This window comes from Salvia hispanica, chromosome 4 (assembly GCF_029641045.1).
Source record: "Salvia hispanica isolate PSC_SH4W2 chromosome 4, Shi_PSC_v1, whole genome shotgun sequence".
NCBI lineage: Eukaryota > Viridiplantae > Streptophyta > Magnoliopsida > Lamiales > Lamiaceae > Salvia > Salvia hispanica.
The window spans coordinates 1180970-1202623 of record NC_142695.1 but is presented as its reverse complement, the minus strand read 5'-3'; the positions used below and the strand labels follow the sequence as shown (position 1 = coordinate 1202623).

Here is a 21654-nt window from a genome sequence, read left to right as displayed (position 1 = left end):
GGAAAAAAAAAGATTATTTAATTATTTTCCATGTCTAGATTTAAAACTACATAAGATTTACTCCAAAAATTGTTTCCTTGTTTAAATATATTTGCACCGATCCTTATGAAATTTTAACGATGTGGTAAGTATTAGTTAAATGGTAGTAATTTTTAAATATTTTATTTTAATCTCAAATTTAGTTTTATTATATTTCCAAAGTGGTACACTCGATGGGCCTGGCTAAGGCAGTGGGAATGGGCTGGACGACCCATTAAACATTTATTGGAATAGGTGTATGGGACTTGCAGTATTAAATTCATGACCATTAATTTGATGTGTCTCGAATTTTTTTTTGAAGTATTTCTCGATTCATAAAAGCCGTGCTTTAATTGGACAACATTCTTACATTCATATATATATATAAGAACCGATAGAAATCTGAGATTATTTATAAAAACTTATATATTAATATAACAACACAATAAGATTACCATTATATGACGAATAATAAAAGTATTTGTTAGAAATTAGACAGTAAATAATGTGCTCTCCTTCTCATAGTAGATGAATGATATGAGATTTTAGAAGGTATTGTTTTATATATTAAATGGAAGAGAAAATAATATATTTATAATAATGTGAGAGAGAACTTTTTCCATAAAAGAAAATGTGACAATTTTTGTGGGATAAACTAAAAAGGAAAATATGACATCTATTATGGGAAGGAGGGAGTAATAATCCTGATATATTCAAAGCATCGAAAATTAACAAGTAATATGATGAATTAAGAGAAATTATTAAATTCAAATCCAAACCCAAACCCAAATCCATTCCAAAATTAATGGGATCTTGACTTACGAATCCCATTCTTTCCATATTCAAAATTAATCACGTGACAATCTCAAAATAAGTTAATCTTGAAAAGCTAAACAAGCTTATTTCAGTAAGGTTGGCTATATATCAATTTGTAACAGACATCATTGTCATAACATGTTAGACCATAATCAAACCTAAATCTCCTGTCTTAATGCAAGTAGACCAACTTTTCATTTTGAGGCCTTAAATATACAAAGAATGAGAGCTTCCAAGTTACTTACGACGTCGTCGTAATCTACGATTTCACGTTGCACGAGGGATCCCCCGACGACTCACATACGCGTCGGAGGATCTCGAAACCTACGACTACACATCACACGCACGCACGACCACCAAAGGTTAGAATTCGAGTAGTATCCGGGTACCCGTCTTTTTTCACATGTACAGTGTTAGATTGAACGATCCCGTCACAAGCCGAGCGCGAGCTCAGCCCAAGCCAGCGATGACTTCATCTCCGCCGATATGGAAGTGTCGATCCCATTCTCCAACATTGAGCACAGCTCCCGCATGGTCGTCCTCTGGCTCGAGTTAGGATGGATGCACAGGTTCACCACCTCGCATATCACTTTGAGGTCCTCGTATCGGAAATGCTTCAGCTCGCGATCCACTACGTACGACATCACGTCTGGGATTTCTAAGAACTCTTTTGCCTGCAGTCGAAAAGCAATAGAACCCGTGTTCATATAATCAAGACATGGTACGACAAATAAAAGAGTCGGTCGTGAATCGTGATCGCTAGCTCACCCAGTCGACTAAGCACCCTTTCTCTTTGCAATATGGAGGCCTTCCACTCACAATCTCGAGTAAGAGAATCCCGAACGCGTAGATGTTGCCCTGCACGTCTAGATGACGACCCTCCATCGAGCTCGGAAGGATGCAAACCGCTCCTTCGTTGCTTATCGTCCCTGAGCTCTTCTCCGATCTCGAGATTATCGTCTTCCAGCATTCGAAATCAACGAGCTGAGGGAAACGCAATAGCACGACTAAGTAATTTACACAGCACGACACGAGTAGGTAAGTAGGCAACTTCACCTTAGGGGAGAAGTCGTCGGTCAGATAGACGGAACTAGAATTCAACTCCGATATAGTAAACGGAGGGTCGAGCTGCGTGTGCAGATACTTAAGCCCCCGAGCAATCCCGATGATAATTTTCATTCGCCGCGTCCAAGAAAACTGGCATCCTTCCCCATCTGCAAAAGCGAATCAAATAGGCTCGTTTATAAGCACGACTCTGTTTCCTAGATTCGAGATATTTGAAACTCGGAACTCACAGTGAAGGTGTTCGTGAAGTGTCCCGTTAGATGCATACTCGAACACCAGCATCCTCGTAAACGGGCTGCTTTCTCTGCAATAGCCAAGCAGTTTCCCGGTGTTTTCATGGTTTAATCTAGCTAAGTCAGCCACCTGATCCATGGAAGCAGTTCGTTTTCGATAAATATCAAGATCATCGAACACGCTCGTTTAAACGTATCGAGAAAGGAATACCTCTTTTTGAAAGTAAAGCTCCAGATAACCTGTCCATTGATCTTCTTTGATACAGAAAGATATCACAGCAATCTCGGGCCCGCCTTTCACAGTGCCTTTGTATACCACACTATCCGGAGACGAACCGATGATGTTGCTGAAATCCTCACAGGCTAACTCGAGCTCTTCTCTGCTATATTTCACGACATCCTTCATTGCCTCAGAATCTGCACGAGCAATCAAGAACCAAGAAATTGTTTTCATGATAGCTTTGAACAGGATCGAATAAGCACGCTGAGACAAACAAGAAACGAACCTATGTACATGGTCATGTAATCTTTTGTGCTCGAAGACTTCTTCCACGGAATAATGATCGAAGGCCGTCTCTTCCACTTGTGAGCGATGGTGAAAACAGCAACCACAAAGAGCGAACCAATCAAGAACCCCGTCACTATTTCAAGAACCAAGATCCACACTGGTTTTGAGCTCCTCGATTGATGTCCTGACGGCCGATCTTCAATAGGCTTGTGCTTCGCGTTGACTCCCGTGTGAGTTTTATTAGGCGAAGCATTACCTGCACCCGCATTTCAAGGTTCATTGTATACACGTATCATTGTGACATAAGTTACGCAACGTGCAAAAGCTACGGGGTTTACCACATTGCGCAGCAGGACGCTGCTTGGGATCCTTATCTTGAAGGCAGTTCCCGAGAAAACTCGATCTATTATAAGAAAAACAAGAATGTTAAAAACAAAATAATGGTAAGGGAAGACATACAATAAACAATATACAGTAAGTACCTAGGTACGTAGTCCAAGCAACCGGGAATGCTTCCAACGAAAAAGTTGTGTGATAAGTCGAATACTTTCAATTGGGAGGCTCCGCAAAACCCCAAATGGCTGGTATTCGAAGCATACCTAAACGAAGCATGTCAGTTTTGAGCAGTACTATTCCTAGTCTAGTAAATGCAGTGCAGACATTTTCACGCGCTAAGAAATTTGCCACCGAACATTTACTTCGATTCAAAAAGCAAACACCTACAGAATCTTGGTATCGACAGCTAAACCAAATACAACATCTATGAATCCAAAAATGTGAAGGGATTTCTTATTGGAGAAACTGACTTTGACAACATAGCAAACGTATTTGGTTCGATAAAAAAACCACAAATCAAATCATTAGACGAGCATTAGAAAAACCAGACCAGTGCTTGGGATCTGTCCCGACTCCCTTACAGATATGAAGCACAAGCTATAGCATATTTGAGGATCGATAAAGCTCGCTACTTACATTCCATGCTTGACAGGCGAAAAATCAGAGCCATTCGCAGCAGGGATAGTTCCTAGAAGCTTGTTTCTATCGAGCCGAAGCTCCTCAAGGTATCTTAGGGTCCCGAGTTCGTAAGGCAATTTCCCAGTTAACACATTGGACTGAAGGTTTCTGCAAAAAGGAAAAACATATAAACCAACAAAGATCATACAAAATCCACAATGCAACTTCATATTCAACACTATTTTCCCACGCACATTTTCTGGATGCCGGTTAAGTTACCAATCTCGTGTGGGATTGAGCCTGTCAGCTGGTTCGACCCCAAATCCAACACCCTGAGGTTCGTCAGCCGGCCAATCTCCTTAGGTATGGTACCAATCAACAAATTCCCATGCAAAAGTCTGTCAAAATCAAGAGGGTGGGGACTCGTTCAACACAATCGCCAAGCCACAGTCGAAAAACCACTAACGGCCTAATGGGATAGAAAGCTTACAACTCTTGCAAGGCAGAGAGCTTGTGAAACTCCGGTGCAATAAACCCTTTTATAGATGCATCAGATATATTACTGCACAATTACAACCAGCAAACTATACCATCAAAGATCCAATTTTTCAAGAAATGTAGCACATCCAAACATCATAGCTCACTACATTACACATACGGAAATCGAAATCTTACATCTTTACGACGTGGTCTCCCGCGTTCGAGCAATAAACGCCGGACCAATTGCAAGGATCTGAAACAAGAGGGTTCCAATTTGACAGCACCAGCAAAGGGTCCTCAAATATAGCTCTCTTGAAAGCAGTCAAAGCTTCAACTATAACAAAATCCAGATTTTATATTGGTCAGAGAGATCATGCATATAAAGATTAAACTCTCTCTACTTCATACAAAAGACTTCAAATTTAAGATCTTAGAGAGACAAGCACTAGCATACTTCTTGAGAAGAGTAACTTTCAATCACAAATCAAGATCTGTGAAGTCTTGGAAGCTGAAAATTTACCTTCATTTGAGGGAAATGCGAAGCAATCGGTGAAGAAGAGTCCTAAACCGAGCAAAAGAGGTAAAGATATCATCTTTTTTACCACACACAACCCCTCCACACTCAAGAACTCATCTAAACAACAACAACAACCAAAATCAAGAGACCCACAAAATAAAACTCAAGAAAAAGGGGAAAAAGTGCTAAAAAGGGTGAAGCTAAAAAGCAGATGAAGAAGAAGGTGGGTTTATGAAAGAAGAGAAAGAGAAAGAGAAACAAAACCAGAATAAGAAAGCCAAGATTCTATCTTTTTTTGCACTAAGAATGTGGGGAATTAAAAGATAGCAAGCTTGGTAGCAAATCTTGAATCAAAATCAGTAACTACCGATGAAAGCAAAGGCTACTGGAAAATGAGAAGGAGTTTCCACAAATGAGGAAGACTTGGATTCAAAGAGAGGTGTTTGGTGTCAGAGAGAGAAAGAAAATGGATAAATTGAACAGAAAATCAAGGCTATAGCAGGAAAAAGGCAGAATGTTTTTATGTGATTTTGGTTTTGGGAGTAAAGAAATTGGCATTAAAATGGAATGAATTTGAATTTCTCAGTTATGTTTGATGCTGAAAGATGAGGACAAAGCAGGAAAAAAATGGGAGAGGGGTTTTAGTGGTTAATTAGCTTTTGCTTAAGCTAATCATTGTAATTATGGGATCAAGATTCAAGAACACCTCTTGCTTTCACATTCCTACCTTTGTTCTTTCTTTTTCTTAATAATCCATGCATTTCTTTTTCTTCTTTTTCAAGTGGCATGTGATCATAATTTTATATTTTTAAAATTTTATTATATTTAATAAATAGATATCATATTATAATAATTCATTTTACTAATTTTTATAATGAGATTAATGATATAGAGGTGAAATTAATTTTTTTTTTTTTTCACAAATTTCTTAAAATATAGTATCTGGTTACATGGAACATGTGGGGAAGGAAGGAAATATTATTATATTAATTCCTTTTTGAAACAATATTTTTTCTATGTTTTATTGAGATAATAGAGGACTTTGATTTATAATGAATTCATAATCCTAAATCTAGTTGATGAAATTGAATTAAAATATGAGAAATTATATTTATGTGGTTATGTCCATCTCATATTTTCATTTACCCATCAGCTATTTATTTATTACTATATAATTTGATTAAATATAGAATTATGTGATGGGGGTTAGGTAAATTGTCCCAAAGGAGCTATAATTTCCATAATTTGAAACTAATTTCTTGAATGTTGATATTATATTTAAGATTGCTTATTACACATCTAATTACATTATACGTACATTAATTATTATAGATAAAAGTAACATTTAATGAAAAGCTTCTATATGTAGTAGTATATCAAATATTGGATTCATATCTATATGGACTATGCTAATGCATATAATAATTATGCAAAAACTTGCAATTTTGGTGGTATATATTTGTAGTTTCATATCATGACATAAAACAGTACTAATAATTTAATTAGCAAAATTATTAGTGACGGTGATTTTTCGCTTAATCAAAGTGGGAGAATAGACTTTAATAGGTAGGAAAAACAAGTAGTGTACTTTTAAACAGCTGTTAACAACCTAATTAGCTGTTAACTAATTAGGTGCAAAGCTTGTGGTAAATAAGCTTTAAGTCCACACCAAAAAATTATGTACTATAAAATATATTTCGATTTCAATCTTTGTCTAAAGTCTATTATCAGTTGTATGGAGTATTTAATTTAATACTTTTGTTACATATGCGTATTCGTGTTTTTATAAAATTGAATGTCGTAAAGCTCGTGGATAATATAATATGTAATTATCATTTCTTTTAAGATAATATAATTTCAATAAATTTCGAGAAACCCAATTAGCTATTATATCCCCTCGGATATCTATTGGCATTAAAATTTATGAATATTTTATTTTCCGTTCCACTCTTATTACATCTAGGACTACTAGTATTTTTTATAATAATAATAATAATAATACAATAAACAATGTTTATTTTCTTAAAGATGACGAACACAGCCGCTCCCCTCCCTGTCCCACATGTCTGTATTAATTGGTTTAATTAAAGATAATAAAATTTAATATGAATACATATAATTTTAAATTTACAGACAATATAATTGTTGAATGCTGTCTCTGTCACTATGAGACAATTATTTTTTTAGCGATTTGAGTTCGAATATGTTCTAATGAGAGGATGGTCTTTGCTTGATGGTAAGTTTCAAGTAAGTAATAAAATAAATGAGTTAGGCCATAGTTTCATTTTCATCAAACACTTATTTCATCTCATTAACAATAATACACAAAATTTAAAATTTCTATTTATTTATTTATTTATAAAAAAAAATTAATACAATTCCATATTCAAAGTTGAGTATCCGTTTTATGAGGTTTAATTGAAGATGGATGTATCATATAATTCTATACAATTTAATAGTTATTTAGAAATAAATTAATAAACAATTAGTTAGACTTTTCGTGGTACGTCAAGTTTGAAGGTGTGGGTTTAGTCTTTCTTTAATATCACTTCGCATGTGCATTTTCAATCTTTTCTTTGACCCTTTTATGTTTGCCTCGTTCTTCATTGGAATATTTATTGTCTTCACATATCATTATCAAACTTTTTGAAATTATTTGAAGTTGGCTATAAATTATTTGACTCTTGTAATTTAAAGTTTGCTACAATTATTAATCTTTCTTTTGACTCCTGCAATTTATAGAGAGAATTCTTAAATATTAAAGTTTGCTATAATTATTTAAGGAGTTATGTAACATATTATAATCGATGTCGAACTAATTTATAGTGCTGAATTGTCTAACCCGTCATTGTTAGTTTATTTTAGATCATTATAGAACATTATTAATTTGTTTTTAGGTGATTTTAGTTTATTTTAGGTCAATTTATAAAATTCGGATGTCATTTTTAGATTATTTTAGATCATATTTACTATATGGCCTAAAAACAAACTAAGAGTGACCTTCGTATTGTCTAAAATGACCTTCGGATATAATTCTGCAATAAGATTGAATTTTGCATACATATCACGACATGTTATGCTACTAATAAATTAATTGCTCTGAACTAGAAAATTAAGTTGTTATTTAATTGTGTATACGTATATATGTACTTATAATTTTGATTCAATTATGTTTTAATTACTGCAGTGATATACCGAATTTGTTTATCTTTCATTTGGAATAGAATTTGTTTAACAATGAACTGATATAATAGTATTACCAAATATATATTACATAGGGTTATACATATAACTTGAGTTTTGTAACACATTGATAAATATACCCATATGTCACCAAACATGCATTAAAAAAAGGTTCGACCAACCATTAATTGAATAATGCTTATGTCCATTATTCCACATAGTCTTGTTTTCTATGTATATATTGTGGTAAACATCATATACTTCAAATAAAGGAGCATACCTTACTTCCCAAAATTATGATTTGGTTGTTATGCTGTCCCATTCAGAATTTAACTAATAAATTTTGGAGTCATAAATTAATTTATAAGTATCCCACTTTAAATATTTCTACTTTTATAGGTGAAGGTCTCTTGGCCTGCACATACTCCCTTTTCACATAAATACAAACCTTTTTTTTTTTCAATATTTGCAATTCACAGCAACACATTTCACTATGGTTTGTGTTAAACAAAATATTTTATGTAAATGCTTAAACTAATTACTATATGACATTCTAATAGTAGGAAAAACTACACACTTTAAAATATACATATAATAACTCTATTAACAATGTGTTTGAATAAATAATTTGTCTTTTCGTTTTCGTTTTGTTTATAGGAGTGCAATTTAAGTTTCTATTCATTTGTATCGGTTCAATTAATTAAAGAAAAATCTAAAGGAAATTATAACTTCCACCAAATAAACTGAAAAATAATCTCCTGGTTGATTAGTTTTCAATACACGCGAATTAAAGTAGATTGATTTGTTTGCAATTAAGGTTTAATTTATATAGTATATAGTAGCTATTTGTGACTTATTCAAATCCTATATATGTGTAAGCCATTGTACTATCCTAACAACTTCATATGCCTTTAATTAAATGCATTAATACCTACTCATATTTAATTGATTTGCACCTCATATTTAATGGGTTTGTAGTCCGTACTATTTATGTGAAATTTGATCAATAACAGTCTTGAGAATTATTAAAACTGGACAATGGTAGTGCGGCTGTCGCCATGTATTAAATTACTATATGCTATGTAATAAAAAAAATAGTTTGACCTGAAAACATTGAATTATGTTTCTATCTGAACACCATCAAGATTGAAGATCAATGCCCTGTCAAAGTTGGTCCTATTAAATTCATGTATTTTCATCATAAAAACTTGGTCATAATTTAGTGTGGCTGATAGCCTGCTAATTAAGAAATGTCTCTGAATAATTAATCAGAAATACTACTAATAATCAGCTTTCAATAATAATACTTTATGATAACTAAACAAAGTAAGTAGGTGTTGAAAATTTTTGGTACAATCTATGACTTTTAATAGATACCTAAACATTCACTCATAGTGGATTATAGCTTGTAATATGCCATAGCTCACATATTAAAAAGCTAATTATATTTTAATCACAATTAGAAAACTATGTCATAGTATATATATACACACAATTAGATATACTTAATTAATTAACTTATTTAATCCCTCTCTAAACAATAACATGAACACATATTATACATTGTTGAGGTAAGGCAAATAAATCTTAAGAATAAAAAATAAAATAAAATAAAGGAAGATGCCAAATTAAATGGGGTGGGGGTGGTCCATCTGCTTCTATAACTATATATTCATGAACTACTATTCGTGCTTTCAAAGGAAGGAACAAAGCACATTTATTGCACTTTCCTCTCAGCTTTCTTCATAGCTATCCAATTAGCCATAAATAGTGTGTTAGCAACAAAATTCTACTCCATTTAATACAACTAGTTAGGATAAATTCATGCTTCTAATTGAAATTTTTTATTTTCTCACCAAAAGCAGTAGTACAATCTAATTAGCAATTATACCTCTCTTAATTGACAATTTAACTAGAATTTCCAAAGTTGGGCAAATGAAAAGTTAGGATGAAAATTCCATATGAGATGGATATATATAAATATAGGGATGTGATTAAATATAAATTCTATATATTTCACAAGCTCAAAACTATGATCTGAACCGTTAGAAAATATCAACAGATGACAAAATAGCAGCAATAGAAAATGTTAACACAATGTCAACGGTTGATACTGTGTTGATATTGTGTTGACATTGTATTGACATTTTTTGTTGCTACTATTTTGTCATTTGTTGATATTTTTTAATGATTCAGTGTCAACACAGTGTCAACGTTCTTTTTTGTTTTTTGATTTAATCAACTTCAACTTAGAATCATAGTTTGAAATTTGTATAATATATGAGTTTGTATTTTATTACTACCCTAAATAGATAATGGAGTACATATCAAATCAGTTTTTCTACATGGAGTATATTTTGTCAAGCCCATTTTCATAAAAATATCTTTTGAAAGTGGGCTTTGATCTTTGGTGGGGACTCCAATAAAGGTCCAATTAGATCTAGTATTATCCAAATAATTGAAAGTGGGCTTTCACTACACCATTATGAATAGTTATTTAAGCTGCAAAACAAAATAAGTATGAAATTATTCATAATTTAATTTGAACCCAAAATCATAAATTCATTTAATAAGGTGATAAATCCATCACAGATCTTAATGATTTAATGGTGGAAATTGGATCCAAGTTTTTATCATAAGAAGTGTTTTCGATTTAATCAACTTCAACTTAGAATCATTTTTAGCCCTTCGATCTTGAAGATTTAGGTTGGATGTGGAATAAATATAGAGCATGTTCCACTAAGAATGAAATATTCCATTTTATGGATGCAGTTAATTTTTTTTTTCTTAATTAAAAGTGTTAATTAGGTATGTGCCTAACTTACTGTGGCCATAGGTAATAATCAACCACCGGCTAACGGGCAAAGTGGTTATTATTGGAATCAATATCATCAATCCACAATCCACAATCCACTAATTAACACTAACCTTGATTAATTAACAGCATTATCAATTAAGTGTTATATTTAGCTAAGTGATGGGACATGCCCTACATTATCTTGGACAATTAATTAAAGATTTAATTAATTAAAACTATGATCACACTATCATGCATACTTTTTCGATAGTTAAAATATTCATAATTATATTGTGCCCGACATACATTCATGCATTGACACGATATCACAAAGTCAACACTTTACACAAGTGTAGAATAATAATAAAAAAAACGATAGAAGTTAAGTTTGTTAATTTTATTTGAGAATATATTTTTAAGGTGAATCGCTTCGTTGATATGAACTTATGTATTACAATCTACATATATATGTAGAACGATGCAAATAGCCTATTCCAAATTGTTAATCACCTACGCATTTATCTGGTTTGCGAAGAAAGTGTCCCATCAAGAGTAAATAGTGAGTTCAGATGGTATGTGATATATTGATACCTAGTTTTTTAATAGATAAATTAATTTTTTTAAAGTTGTGTCACAGACAGGGATGCCAATCTAGCCCAAAACCTACGGATCGACCCAAATAATCCGGTAAAATTATAGGGTTAGGGTTGGACCCAACCCGAATGCAGAATAGGGCTACACGGGCTTGACCCGTTCGGGTCGGCGGATTATGCGGGCTGGCCCGGGTGGGTTGTGGGTTAGCCCATGGGTTGAGCATTTTAAATAAAAATAAAATAAAAAATATAATATGATGTATATATTACAATATCATTATTAAACGCATCGTTGATATATGGTAATCATGTCTTCTCTCTCAAATGGAAAGTTAGAATTTATTTTTTGGGTATACAATTATGAATGTCATTCAACTCATTTGAAATACATGATTTCCATTTAATTGTAGTTAGGTTCACGATATGTTTACGTATTTTATTTCAATTTTCAATTCCTTCTCTTGATCACTTACTAATTTACTATTTGTGACAATTTATTTTTTTGTAAGTTAGAATATTGGATTTGATAGAAGTAACATATGAGATCACTTTTGATCTGAATAGCCCGTGGATTAGCTCGAAACCCGAAGATTTAGGGTTAGGGTCGAAAATTCATATCCCGAATAACCCACACCCAAATAGCTTGAAAATCCGAGTGGATTGGCCCAAACCCGAGCGTGTTAGCCCAATTGACATCAATAGTCACAATGGTTTCAAACCCAAGGCTTTTGGCTTAAGACATTAATCACATTACCACTTGATCAACGAAGCACACACGTATAATACCTAGTTTTATTACTTAAACAAATTGAAAAATAACTATTTAAGTCAACAATGGCTTGACATAATTTATTAGACAAACAATTCAATTTAACCAAAAGTACATATAATAAATGAAGCATGCAACAACTTGCAACAAAATTACAAATATTAACATTATCACCATCAAAATTTTCATATATATTGCTGGCGCTGCGTAGATAGTTGCTGGTTTACAACTAATATTTATTTCTTAGTTAATCTCTGCTAATTAGTTCATTGAACAAGAGCTACCTACTAAAGTGAAATAGTATAATTTAATAATCACAAACTGCATTAAATTAACCAATCATGGTTTCCAATAATCTTTTAGATAGATAAGTTCTGATTAGAATTAGTAAAACCTCTAAACTTCTCCAATGGTTTAGAATGGTTAATTAATTTAATTATCATTTTTTCATGTGGATTACGTCCCTACATGCATGTGCATAATATATATAGACAAGAATTCATCCAAGCATGAAACATGATTTACATAAGGAATAATAGTCACTTGAATCACAAAATTTGTTCAAATTTTAATCAATCCCATAAAGTTTAAAAACAAAATCACCAAGTTTCAATTTTTTTCAGTTGTCTAATCTGTGTTCTAAACAACCTCTTCTGACAATACTCAAAACGACATTGTTTCATTAAATTAATTAAGTTTTCTTTTGTTTTTCATTTTCTTATTTCAATAAAACGATGTTGTTTTATAAATGGATGGAGCAATTGGTAAAAAAAAAGTTTGATTTAAAATTCTCAAACCCTATGGGTCCGCCGTGAATTCAACCAAACTTCCTCACTTAAACGACTTTTATCCATTTATATTTTTTTGATACAATGAAAAACTCGAAATGACAGAATGGCAAGTGTCAATCCATCAATAGTAAAAGCGAATCACACCTCTTCCTTTAAGTATTCGAGCCCGTTCACTTCCTAATGTCACTCAAATTATCGATCACTATTATCCATCCACATAAATACTCTCTTTGTAACAAACTTATATATACATTCATAATATTGAAGAAACCTATCTCATGATGACAAAAATACATCCAAATAGATCAGTGAGTAGCTCTTCTCTCTCTTCACCGGAGAGGGAGAGAGAAACATTCACAGTGTGGATGAAATCTCTGGTGTTCCATGGAAACGGCTGCACTGTGTTCAACTCAGGAGGTGAAGTCGTTTTCCGAGTCGATAATTATCAGAAAAAATGCAGTAGAAAAGTCTATCTCATGGATTCAAGTGGCCAAACATTGTTCTCTATGTATCGAAAGGTAGGTTTTTTGCATAAATTCATTCATTATTCGAATGAAATTTGGTTAATTAATTAATTAAATAATTAATTTATGGTGGTGGTTTTTTTGGCAGAAACTATATTTTTGGGGGTTTTGGGAAGGTTTTAAGCACTCAAAAGGTGGCAAAGAAGAGAAGAAGCCATGGTTTAAAGTGAGGAGAAATCACACAATTTTTGGGAGAGAAATTTCGTGTCGTGTTGTTCTTAAATTGGAGGAAAATAGTGAAAGTTATTATAGAATCATAGGATTGGAAGGGAAAGCTTCACTCAAGATTGTAGATGAATTTTCAGGCCACCTTCTTGCTGAGGTACTAGACACATTTTACGTTGTATATTTAGTTCGATTCTAATTTCTTAAAAGAACTTTATTGAAGTAAATTATTGTTACAAATTATCGGAAAATTAAAGCTCGATATGTTATTTTATTTACTTATTTATTGCTTTAAATTTTTATTTAATTTGTGTATTTAATAACGTCAATAATAATTTAATTTGGATGTATAAACATCAAAATAAATGCGTAAAAGTAAGCAAATAATGTACTAGTAAACGGGATGTTGGCCACATAAAATAAATTACGTGACATTTCTCGAGAGATAAAAACTTTTTACTAGTATCAATTAATTGGAAATTTACTTGTATTTATGTGTGTGTTTGTGTTTGTGCAGGCAGTTCAAAAGCAATCATCAGAAGGGATTCCATTGGGAAATGACGTGGTTACGCTAATGGTGGAATCAAATGCTGATCAATCTCTAATTATGGCTCTTGTCACCATCTATGGTTTGATCAACAATAGGATGTAAATATGTGTATATAAATACAAAGTTTTATGTGGAAATTAGAAGAGAAATTCACAGAGATGATCGATTAGGTTTTTGAATAGGGAAAAGGTTTTATGTATTTTGTAGTTCATGTACATATTAATATACTATATATGATGAGATGAATATATGTATTTCCTAATTCATAAAAAATATTGTACTTGAGAAGCTCCACATGTATTGATAATACTAAATTATTTTGAACAAAGGAAACACTAACTCTAGCTGCGTTCATGTTTGAAAAATACCTAACGATCAAAGGTAAAATGATAACCAATAAAAGCCAAAAAGATATACCCAACAACAAACCAAGATCATAACGGGAAATCCCGAACACCATCCAAACTTATGCGAGAGTCAACCACTATACGAATAGCAAGAAAGTGAAGTCGGCATGCCAATATTCATGATCTTAGGGTATCCCATCTTTCACCGAAGTCCCGGATCTCATCAAATCCCTAGCATCACTTAAATTATCAATCACGGGTCCCGACAAGAATGAGAAGTTTGGGCATCAGCCTCCAGTCTAATTATCAAAGAGCGAAAATAAGTGTTTATTCAGGTCGTAGCACGTGGAATATTGTCTTGTTGTGAATAACCCAAATAGACCATACTACTATCACTTAGGACATTAATTAAATGACCATGCCTCAATGAATGTTACAATTATTATTGATAATGATTATGATAATAGCTATAAGTGCTTGTCACAACTTTAACCACACATTTTGGAGAGTCCATTCGTGCACAATACATATAGATAAGAAAATTAGTTCTTGAGCCAAAGAAGGCTAAGTTTAACAACTACTTTTGTCTTAGTATATTAATCCAAGCAGCCACTACCTTTCATTAAAGATTATACTTATCTTCATCTTATTTTAATTTGAGTCATTTTCCAATGCAAAATAGATAAGAGTTTAGTTATCCCTTTCCCCACCCAAAATTACACCATGAAAAAGTCACATGTCAATTAGATGTCAAAATTTTGTTTTGCATCTTGTAAATTTGGATATATATCATGGAGCCTACTTATAATACTGCAAGTAGTGGAAATTGACTTTAATGGCGACGATGCCGACTTATTTGTAATGTCACAAGCCATGATAGTCTGGTGATTTTATTTTATTTTTATTTATGTGCAGAAACAAGTGATGTAGGATTAAAGGTAGATGGTGGGATTAATATATCTGGCTTGATCAATAATAGGAGTATATACTGTATTTGGATCTTGATTGATCTAGACATGCACACAAATATGGATAAGGCTTTTGAGGAAATTGACTGTTTTTTAAGCTAATTTCGGGTACGGATACCCGATGCGGGTATTCAGATACCCGGGAAGCTGAATTAGGCCGGGATCGAATAGGAAAAAATAGGATTTCGCGAGTGCAGATACCAGTACCCAACCCGAATGTAAGAACAATTTATGTGATATATTCATAAATAAATACTTCACTAGTCTCTGCATATGCCAACAAAGCAAAGTATATTACAGAATCAAAAAAATAAAGAAAGAAAAAGAGAAAAAAAAGAATCAGCTACTGAGGCAGACTTCTGCAATGGTGAAATGACCCTTGAAGATTTTGTATTACATTCAATGAAATGAAGAAACAACCACATTTATATATAATTTACAAAAAATTTATTCTTGAAATACTCTGCAAAATCTGTCAATATGAGTCCACCCAAGCGCCGGTTGTTAACATACCTACATACTGAGCCGAACAGGCTTAGGCAGCGCTACGATGATTCTTTTTGTTCTTGAGGTTGCGTACTTTCATCACGAGTTGTTGTCGTTCGCCTTCAACTTCTGCAAACTTGAGACTTATTTCTGAATATCTCTCTTGCATGTCCTTCAGTTCCGCCTCCATCAATGCGTTTCTCTCCTTCAGCAGTTCCATTTCATTCGTTACTTCGTTATGATGCCTAGAACAGTCTTGTGTGTCTGGTAGACTGTCGTTGTGGCTGCAAATATCGATGCAATCTTTATTCTCAGTACCATTTGCAAGCAGAGCGGATTTATATATCAGCAATGTGAGAAATGCATTGATAATGGCACGTACCGGTTAAGATTGGATGAATCTTCATCACCATTTGTTGATTCTTCAGCGGATCTAGCATCGGAAATCTGCAATAAGGAGGAAACATTGTTTAGACATCTGTGAAATAAATAGTTTGTAGGCTATTTCATCATCGTCATGAGGAGAGTTCGATAAACAATCTTTTTTTGTCTCCAATATGTAACTGTGGAGATTCTAAGGCTAATCAGATCAAAGCAAACACAGCAAATTTTACACACCTTTTCAAGTGCATTTTCATATTGAATGGTGGTTTGGTTGAGCACTTCCATTCGTCGTTCTAACTCTTCGATTTTGTAAAGAAGATCCTTTTCCCTCTCAAGAAATGCATTACTTGATATTTCCAGAGTACTTTCCCTTAACTCGATCTGACCCTGAAATCACGAGTTTGGAATCAAAATCTGACATATGATAGCCCATTATAAATTTAAGAAACACCGTTTCTCTTACTCTTTGTAGTCGAGGATGCATTACAGTACAACATGTAATGACATGTGACAAGAGTCGATAAGGTGCAGATTTACCTCAAGTAGCTTAATTCTCTCCTTAAGATCTACGACTTCTTTGGAGCCACGAAGAACAGGCTTGATAGTTTTTGAAGTTTCTTTGATTACATCCTTCATCTTCTTCTCCATGCTTCTGAGGGCATCTTCATTCTTCTTCAAGTCTTCTTTTAGTTGAGAAACTTTTTCCCTCAACTCCCCATTTTCCAACTCATGCTCCGATAGAGAATGCTTTATTTCATCGTACTGTGAGTGAAGAGAATCTAGCTCTGCCTGCAAATTCCAAACAATCGATTCTTTTTCTTCTAGAAGACATCTCATTTTATTCAATTCCTTCTCTGAGTCCTTGGCATCATTTTTCAGTAATGTAATCCTGTTTTCTAGCACAGTTCTTTCTTCATTCCCATGCTCCACAAGTGACTCCATTTCCTTAACGGAGTTCCTCATTTGTTCCAACTCATGCAACAGTGTCTCCTTACTCCTTAAGTCCTCCGACAACGTTTTATTCACTGCTCTGCATGTCTCAATCTCATCCTTGAGCCTTAAAACTTCTTCTTCGAGGAGCCCTTGGGTTTCTTCGGTCTGCTTTTTCTGATATTCAAGCTGCAATGTTTTTTCATCAATGTCTGACTGCATCTTTTCTATTTGATTAGCCATGGATTTCACCTGACTGGCTAGCTGACTCAAACTATCCTCATAACTAGTCTTGACTGATTGATGTTCTTCAGAAGCTTTCTTGATCACTTCTTCTAAATGGAATTTCTGTAGACGAAGCTCGTTCCCTTCTGCTAGAGATTTGGCGGCCAGTTTCTCATTGGATTCAAATGTAGTCGCCAGCTGCACAGAAAGCCTTCTAAATTCCTCCTGAATCCTCTTTGCTGTGCTAGCATTTTGCGACCGTGTTTTTCTCAATGTTTCTTCAGCTCTTATAGCTCGCTGCTCCTGCTCCACTTTCGAGCTCATAAGAGATTCCAGATCAGCTTCGAATCCTTGTGCTTGGTTATCAATGTCTTCCTCCAAGCTCTTGACATGAGCTTCTAATTCACTAACTTTGGAAAATGCATCCGCTGACTCTTTTGATTGCCTTTTGAGTTCATTCTCAAGTTTTTCTATCTGCATTTCAAGTTCATGATATGCATCCTCAGATTCTTTTGATCGCCTTTTGAGTTCATTCTCTAGGTTTTCTATCTGCATTTCAAGATCATGAGTAGTAGCATACGTTGACGAACATTCATACTGCATTTTCAGCTGCTCCTGAAGCTCGCTCTGCTCTAGCTTATATGACATTTCATGATTCTCTTGCTTCATGATTTCATAATCAAGAGCAAGCTGCTCCATTTGCATCTCAAGCTCGTCTTTGTCTCGCTTGTAGATTTCTATTTCAGTACGCATGTCCATGATCTGTTGTTCTAGAAGATATGCTTCCTTTGTATCATCATGCTCCTTCACGAGCTCCTCAAGAGCCTTTTGTTCTTCATCTTCATTGTCAGTGTCTAATCGACGTTTGTCGCCTGCTTCGTGAGATTTTTCTTCCATGTCTTTAGTTGATGATCCATTAGACAGGTTCAATATCTCTCTGTCTTTCTGCTCCAACATCTCATCAAGGTCCTTCACTGCAAGCAATAGTTCAGAGTTTGATTCCTGCGTCTTTTGAAGTTGAACTCTGAGATTGGCATTTAGTTCTTTAGCATGATTCAGCTCTTGTCTCAGTTCTTCAACCATTGCATAACCCTCCCTTCCCTCAACTCGCGAATTAGTTCGATTTTTTCCTTCGTCTCGACTCTTTGAAGCTTTAAGTATACCACATTCTCCCTTCAGAGCATCTCTTTCCTCTCTCACGCAAGCAAGCTCTCTGAAAAGATCTTGCCCCCTTTTGCTCTCCTTCACAATCTGCTTCCGAAGAGTCTGAAGTTCTAACTCAGACATCTCTGCTTGTCTAGATAAAGCAGCAACTTCGGATTTGAGCTTCTCTATCACAATATCCGAGGACTCGTCTGAATTCTGCCTCAGGAAGGTATCTCTTGGAGTGTCAGACGAGTCGTCTGTACTAACTTCAAGGGCAGAACTACCTAACCAATCCCACTGTGACCTTTGATGCTCTTCATACACTGCAGGCAAAGCATCAGAGTTCAGCCTCGAAGATGGTAGAACTGCAGCTGGATCCTGATGGACACTGCTATTCTTGATTTGAGGTTGCCATGGTATCTCAACTCCAGAACTGCCATCAGAGCTTGAAACTGTGAGATCAGATCCACTAGATGCTCGACGGTTGCCATTGAATTCAACAATGGGGGAAACAGTCTTGTTCAATGGCTGATCCTGCTTAAAGAAAAGGAAACAAAGCACAATCAATTACGACTATCAACTTGAGTTCTACCAAGGAAAGTAGTTTATGAAAACAAGAATGCAGAACGAGAGATTACATCAGAACTACTCTTTACATTTCCATCTTTGTCACCGTTATCCAACTGCGACTTGAGGCTGTTTTCTTTATATATTTTCACAGTCTCAGTTTCTTCAATCTCTCTGCAGGAACAATAATCACTCTCAGTTCATTGGAGCTTAGTAACAAGTTTAGAGAAAAAATAACTATAATAATCAACAGCACCTCTCATCAGTAGACTCTTGCATCCTCTGAATTGATATCTGTAGAGATACATTAATATAGCAAGCAAATAACGAAACATCAATCCAAGCTAAACAAATGTATGTCATGGTTTCAAATAGGAGGACTTACATTCAAAACAGCTTCGGTTTTTGAGTTCTTGAGGGGAAGAGCAACCAAGGAAACCTTATTTAACTCCACATAGTTTGAGAAATCAATTGAGGCTTCTCCAAGAACTCCACCTTTAGACGACCCCTATCGCACAACATAAGAGAAATGTTAGCTTTGGATCATTGCTTGGCAGCAGAGCAAAGCATAAATATCATCTGTGCAACATTCCATACCGTCCCTACAACAAAGTAGTATATCCTCTCCTGAATCTTCCCTGTTTTTGGCTCTCGATTGAACTTCACAGTCTCGTACACTGGATTCTCCCAGAAACAACTCCCATCTCGAACGGATGCCTTATCCGATTTAACTGTTGGCTTCCCAACATCCGCAGGAACAACAGATATCATCAATGCATCCCCTCCAATTTGTGGCACCTAGCATTTCAAAAGAGTGATCATCACAAATTCAATAATTTCATCAAATTTTAGTCTCAATAGTACAAATTTCCAGCATAAGACTCCAAACCGAATGATGGAAAAAACAATACTAGTCCAAATCCATTGCAAAATACACAGAAAACTCAAATGCTAAACAACATCTAGCCTATCAATTCACAACACCTCCCATCACATCACCACTTATTCCAAAAGATCCAATCTGTTTTCGCTTTGCTCTCAATCTTCAAATGCATTACCACATCCAATCAAAAATAGGCACACACTAATACAAACAAACAAACACAACATGCGCAATCAGAGAGAGTAATTCACCTTAGCTGCATGAAACTGCAGCTTAAACACTACTTTGACCTTGTTCTTCTCGCTCCTCCACCTCGCCGACTTAAACATTTTCCCCCTACTTCACCCGCACCTCAGCATCACCTTCTGATCTCACTCTTCACGAACCCGCCGGAGCTCCGCCAGAAGCTCACCTGAGCTCCGGCGACCGCCGCCGCAGAATCACCATCCGCTCAAAACATCATCAATGCAATCCGAGCTCCAATTCGCTTTCCGAGCTAGGAAAAAAGCCAAAACAAAATCGAAACGCGCTCAAATTCAAGCGGCCAATCAATCGGATCAATGCTGAATGAAACTCACTGCAATCCTCACTTGTTAATGCCGAAACTGAGGAAACCGCAACTAAAAACGAGAGAAATCAGCGAAACGCAGATCTAAAGCTGCTTCTCTCTGCTATTTTCGCTGCGTTCAATGCTCTGTTTGAGCTGAGAAACGGTTTTCTCTCACTAAAATCTGATCTCTCTCTCTCTATACGTAACAGTATTTCTGTATGAATGAGAGAGGCATTATTATGACAACTCTTTATTTATTATTCAAATTTCCGTTTTTATGTATTTCGAAAAGTATTTAATATTTCTTGGTAGTGGAAAAAGAGGAATTAAATAATGGGAGTGGGAAGCTTCTGTGGTCAAATTAAGATAACCATGAATTTATTAGGTGTAATTTATACATACTACAGTATTTTAATATTTCTGGATTTTTGCTAATTATTTTTGTCTATGTTTACAGAAATGCCCTCTGTAGAACGGTTGTTTTCATTTGATATGGGGGGCGATATGGAATTGTAACATATGAATTTAAATTATAGTAAATGCCAGAACTGCCTGAATATATGTCTATTTTACGATTTTGATCATATATTTTATCTTTTGAATTTTTATATCCTGAATATTTCAACTCGGATCACAATTGGTCATACACTAACAATTCCATCAATTTTTAATCGGTTTTAACCCGATTTTGATGGTTTAACAGTCCCATTCGGGTTAAAACGGTTTAAAATTCGGTGAAAATCGAGTTAAAACTGTTTAAAAATTGACGGAATTGTTAGTGTATGACCAATTGTGATCTGAGTTGAAATATTCAGGATGCAAAAATTCAACAGATAAAGTATAGGACCAAAATCATAAAATGAGCATATATTCAATATCAATTTAAATTATGTTGTTAATTTGTTTATTTTTAAAACAAGATTAATTCATCATATTAATGTTAAGTTAGTGAATTTCATTTATGATCTTTACAATACTAGTAATTTCCTTTCTAAATAGATTACTAAACTCGAAGTCAATTTTGGAAATATTAGTGGTGGGACATAATTGCTAGAGATGCACAAATGTGAATTTACTTATTTATTTTCAAATAATTGCAAGTAACTCACTTTATGTTGTCACCACATAAAAACAATCATTTTATTGCAATTGGGTATTACGAAATTATAAAATAAAAGCTTAAGAATATGCATTTAGCACGGCGG

General features: G+C 34.4%; 3 protein-coding genes across 9 annotated transcripts; 1 reads left to right on the top strand and 2 right to left on the bottom strand.

The window, feature by feature from the left end:
• Positions 1 to 917: 917 nt before the first annotated feature.
• Positions 918 to 5196, bottom strand: LOC125197348 (putative LRR receptor-like serine/threonine-protein kinase At1g63430). 2 transcript variants are annotated; one of them, XM_048096083.2, is made up of 14 exons: positions 4959 to 5196; positions 4595 to 4708; positions 4270 to 4408; positions 4085 to 4156; positions 3849 to 3992; positions 3613 to 3762; positions 3123 to 3239; positions 2979 to 3043; positions 2639 to 2896; positions 2344 to 2549; positions 2130 to 2262; positions 1891 to 2048; positions 1603 to 1818; positions 918 to 1508 (listed from the first exon to the last, which is right to left on the bottom strand). In XM_048096083.2, exons 2-14 carry the CDS (start codon positions 4665 to 4667, stop codon positions 1266 to 1268), a joined length of 1974 nt encoding a protein of 657 aa, XP_047952040.2. In that variant the 5' UTR covers positions 4668 to 4708; positions 4959 to 5196; the 3' UTR covers positions 918 to 1265. The 2 variants fall into 2 exon arrangements, with proteins under 2 accessions (XP_047952040.2, XP_047952039.2); XM_048096082.2 differs by having other exon boundaries at positions 4595 to 5195.
• A 7717-nt stretch (positions 5197 to 12913) lies between these two features.
• Positions 12914 to 14245, top strand: LOC125197361 (protein LURP-one-related 11-like). Its single transcript, XM_048096094.2, has 3 exons — positions 12914 to 13242; positions 13337 to 13570; positions 13931 to 14245. The coding sequence occupies exons 1-3, from the start codon at positions 13003 to 13005 to the stop codon at positions 14063 to 14065; spliced, it is 609 nt and encodes a 202-aa protein (XP_047952051.1). The 5' UTR covers positions 12914 to 13002; the 3' UTR covers positions 14066 to 14245.
• A 1250-nt stretch (positions 14246 to 15495) lies between these two features.
• On the bottom strand, positions 15496 to 20682 carry LOC125193288 (uncharacterized). 6 transcript variants are annotated; one of them, XM_089057068.1, is made up of 10 exons: positions 20478 to 20682; positions 20151 to 20395; positions 19614 to 19814; positions 19402 to 19524; positions 19273 to 19310; positions 19088 to 19190; positions 16686 to 18986; positions 16383 to 16535; positions 16147 to 16211; positions 15496 to 16048 (listed from the first exon to the last, which is right to left on the bottom strand). In XM_089057068.1, exons 2-10 carry the CDS (start codon positions 20226 to 20228, stop codon positions 15814 to 15816), a joined length of 3297 nt encoding a protein of 1098 aa, XP_088913194.1. In that variant the 5' UTR covers positions 20229 to 20395; positions 20478 to 20682; the 3' UTR covers positions 15496 to 15813. The 6 variants fall into 6 exon arrangements, with proteins under 6 accessions (XP_088913194.1, XP_088913193.1, XP_088913192.1 ...); XM_089057067.1 differs by having other exon boundaries at positions 20490 to 20682; XM_089057066.1 differs by having other exon boundaries at positions 20151 to 20682.
• Between the last annotated feature and the right edge of the window lie 972 nt (positions 20683 to 21654).

Bases quoted from the DNA above. Each gene is read 5' to 3' on its own strand.
- LOC125197348 (XM_048096083.2), bottom strand. From the start codon at position 4,667: ATGATATCTTTACCTCTTTTGCTCGGTTTAGGACTCTTCTTCACCGAT. The intron at 4,409-4,594 runs GTAAATTTTCAG...ATTTTGTTATAG, and splicing joins CGCATTTCCCTCAAATGAAG to TTGAAGCTTTGACTGCTTTC. The intron at 1,819-1,890 runs GTGAAGTTGCCT...CGTTTCCCTCAG, and splicing joins CCGACGACTTCTCCCCTAAG to CTCGTTGATTTCGAATGCTG.
- LOC125197361 (XM_048096094.2), top strand. From the start codon at position 13,003: ATGATGACAAAAATACATCCAAATAGATCAGTGAGTAGCTCTTCTCTC. The intron at 13,243-13,336 runs GTAGGTTTTTTG...TTTTTTTGGCAG, and splicing joins TGTTCTCTATGTATCGAAAG to AAACTATATTTTTGGGGGTT. The intron at 13,571-13,930 runs GTACTAGACACA...GTGTTTGTGCAG, and splicing joins CAGGCCACCTTCTTGCTGAG to GCAGTTCAAAAGCAATCATC.
- LOC125193288 (XM_089057066.1), bottom strand. From the start codon at position 20,228: ATGTTTAAGTCGGCGAGGTGGAGGAGCGAGAAGAACAAGGTCAAAGTA. The intron at 19,191-19,272 runs GTGCTGTTGATT...TTGTTCCTGCAG, and splicing joins CAAGAGTCTACTGATGAGAG to AGAGATTGAAGAAACTGAGA. The intron at 16,536-16,685 runs GTAAATCTGCAC...TCGTGATTTCAG, and splicing joins AGAGAATTAAGCTACTTGAG to GGTCAGATCGAGTTAAGGGA.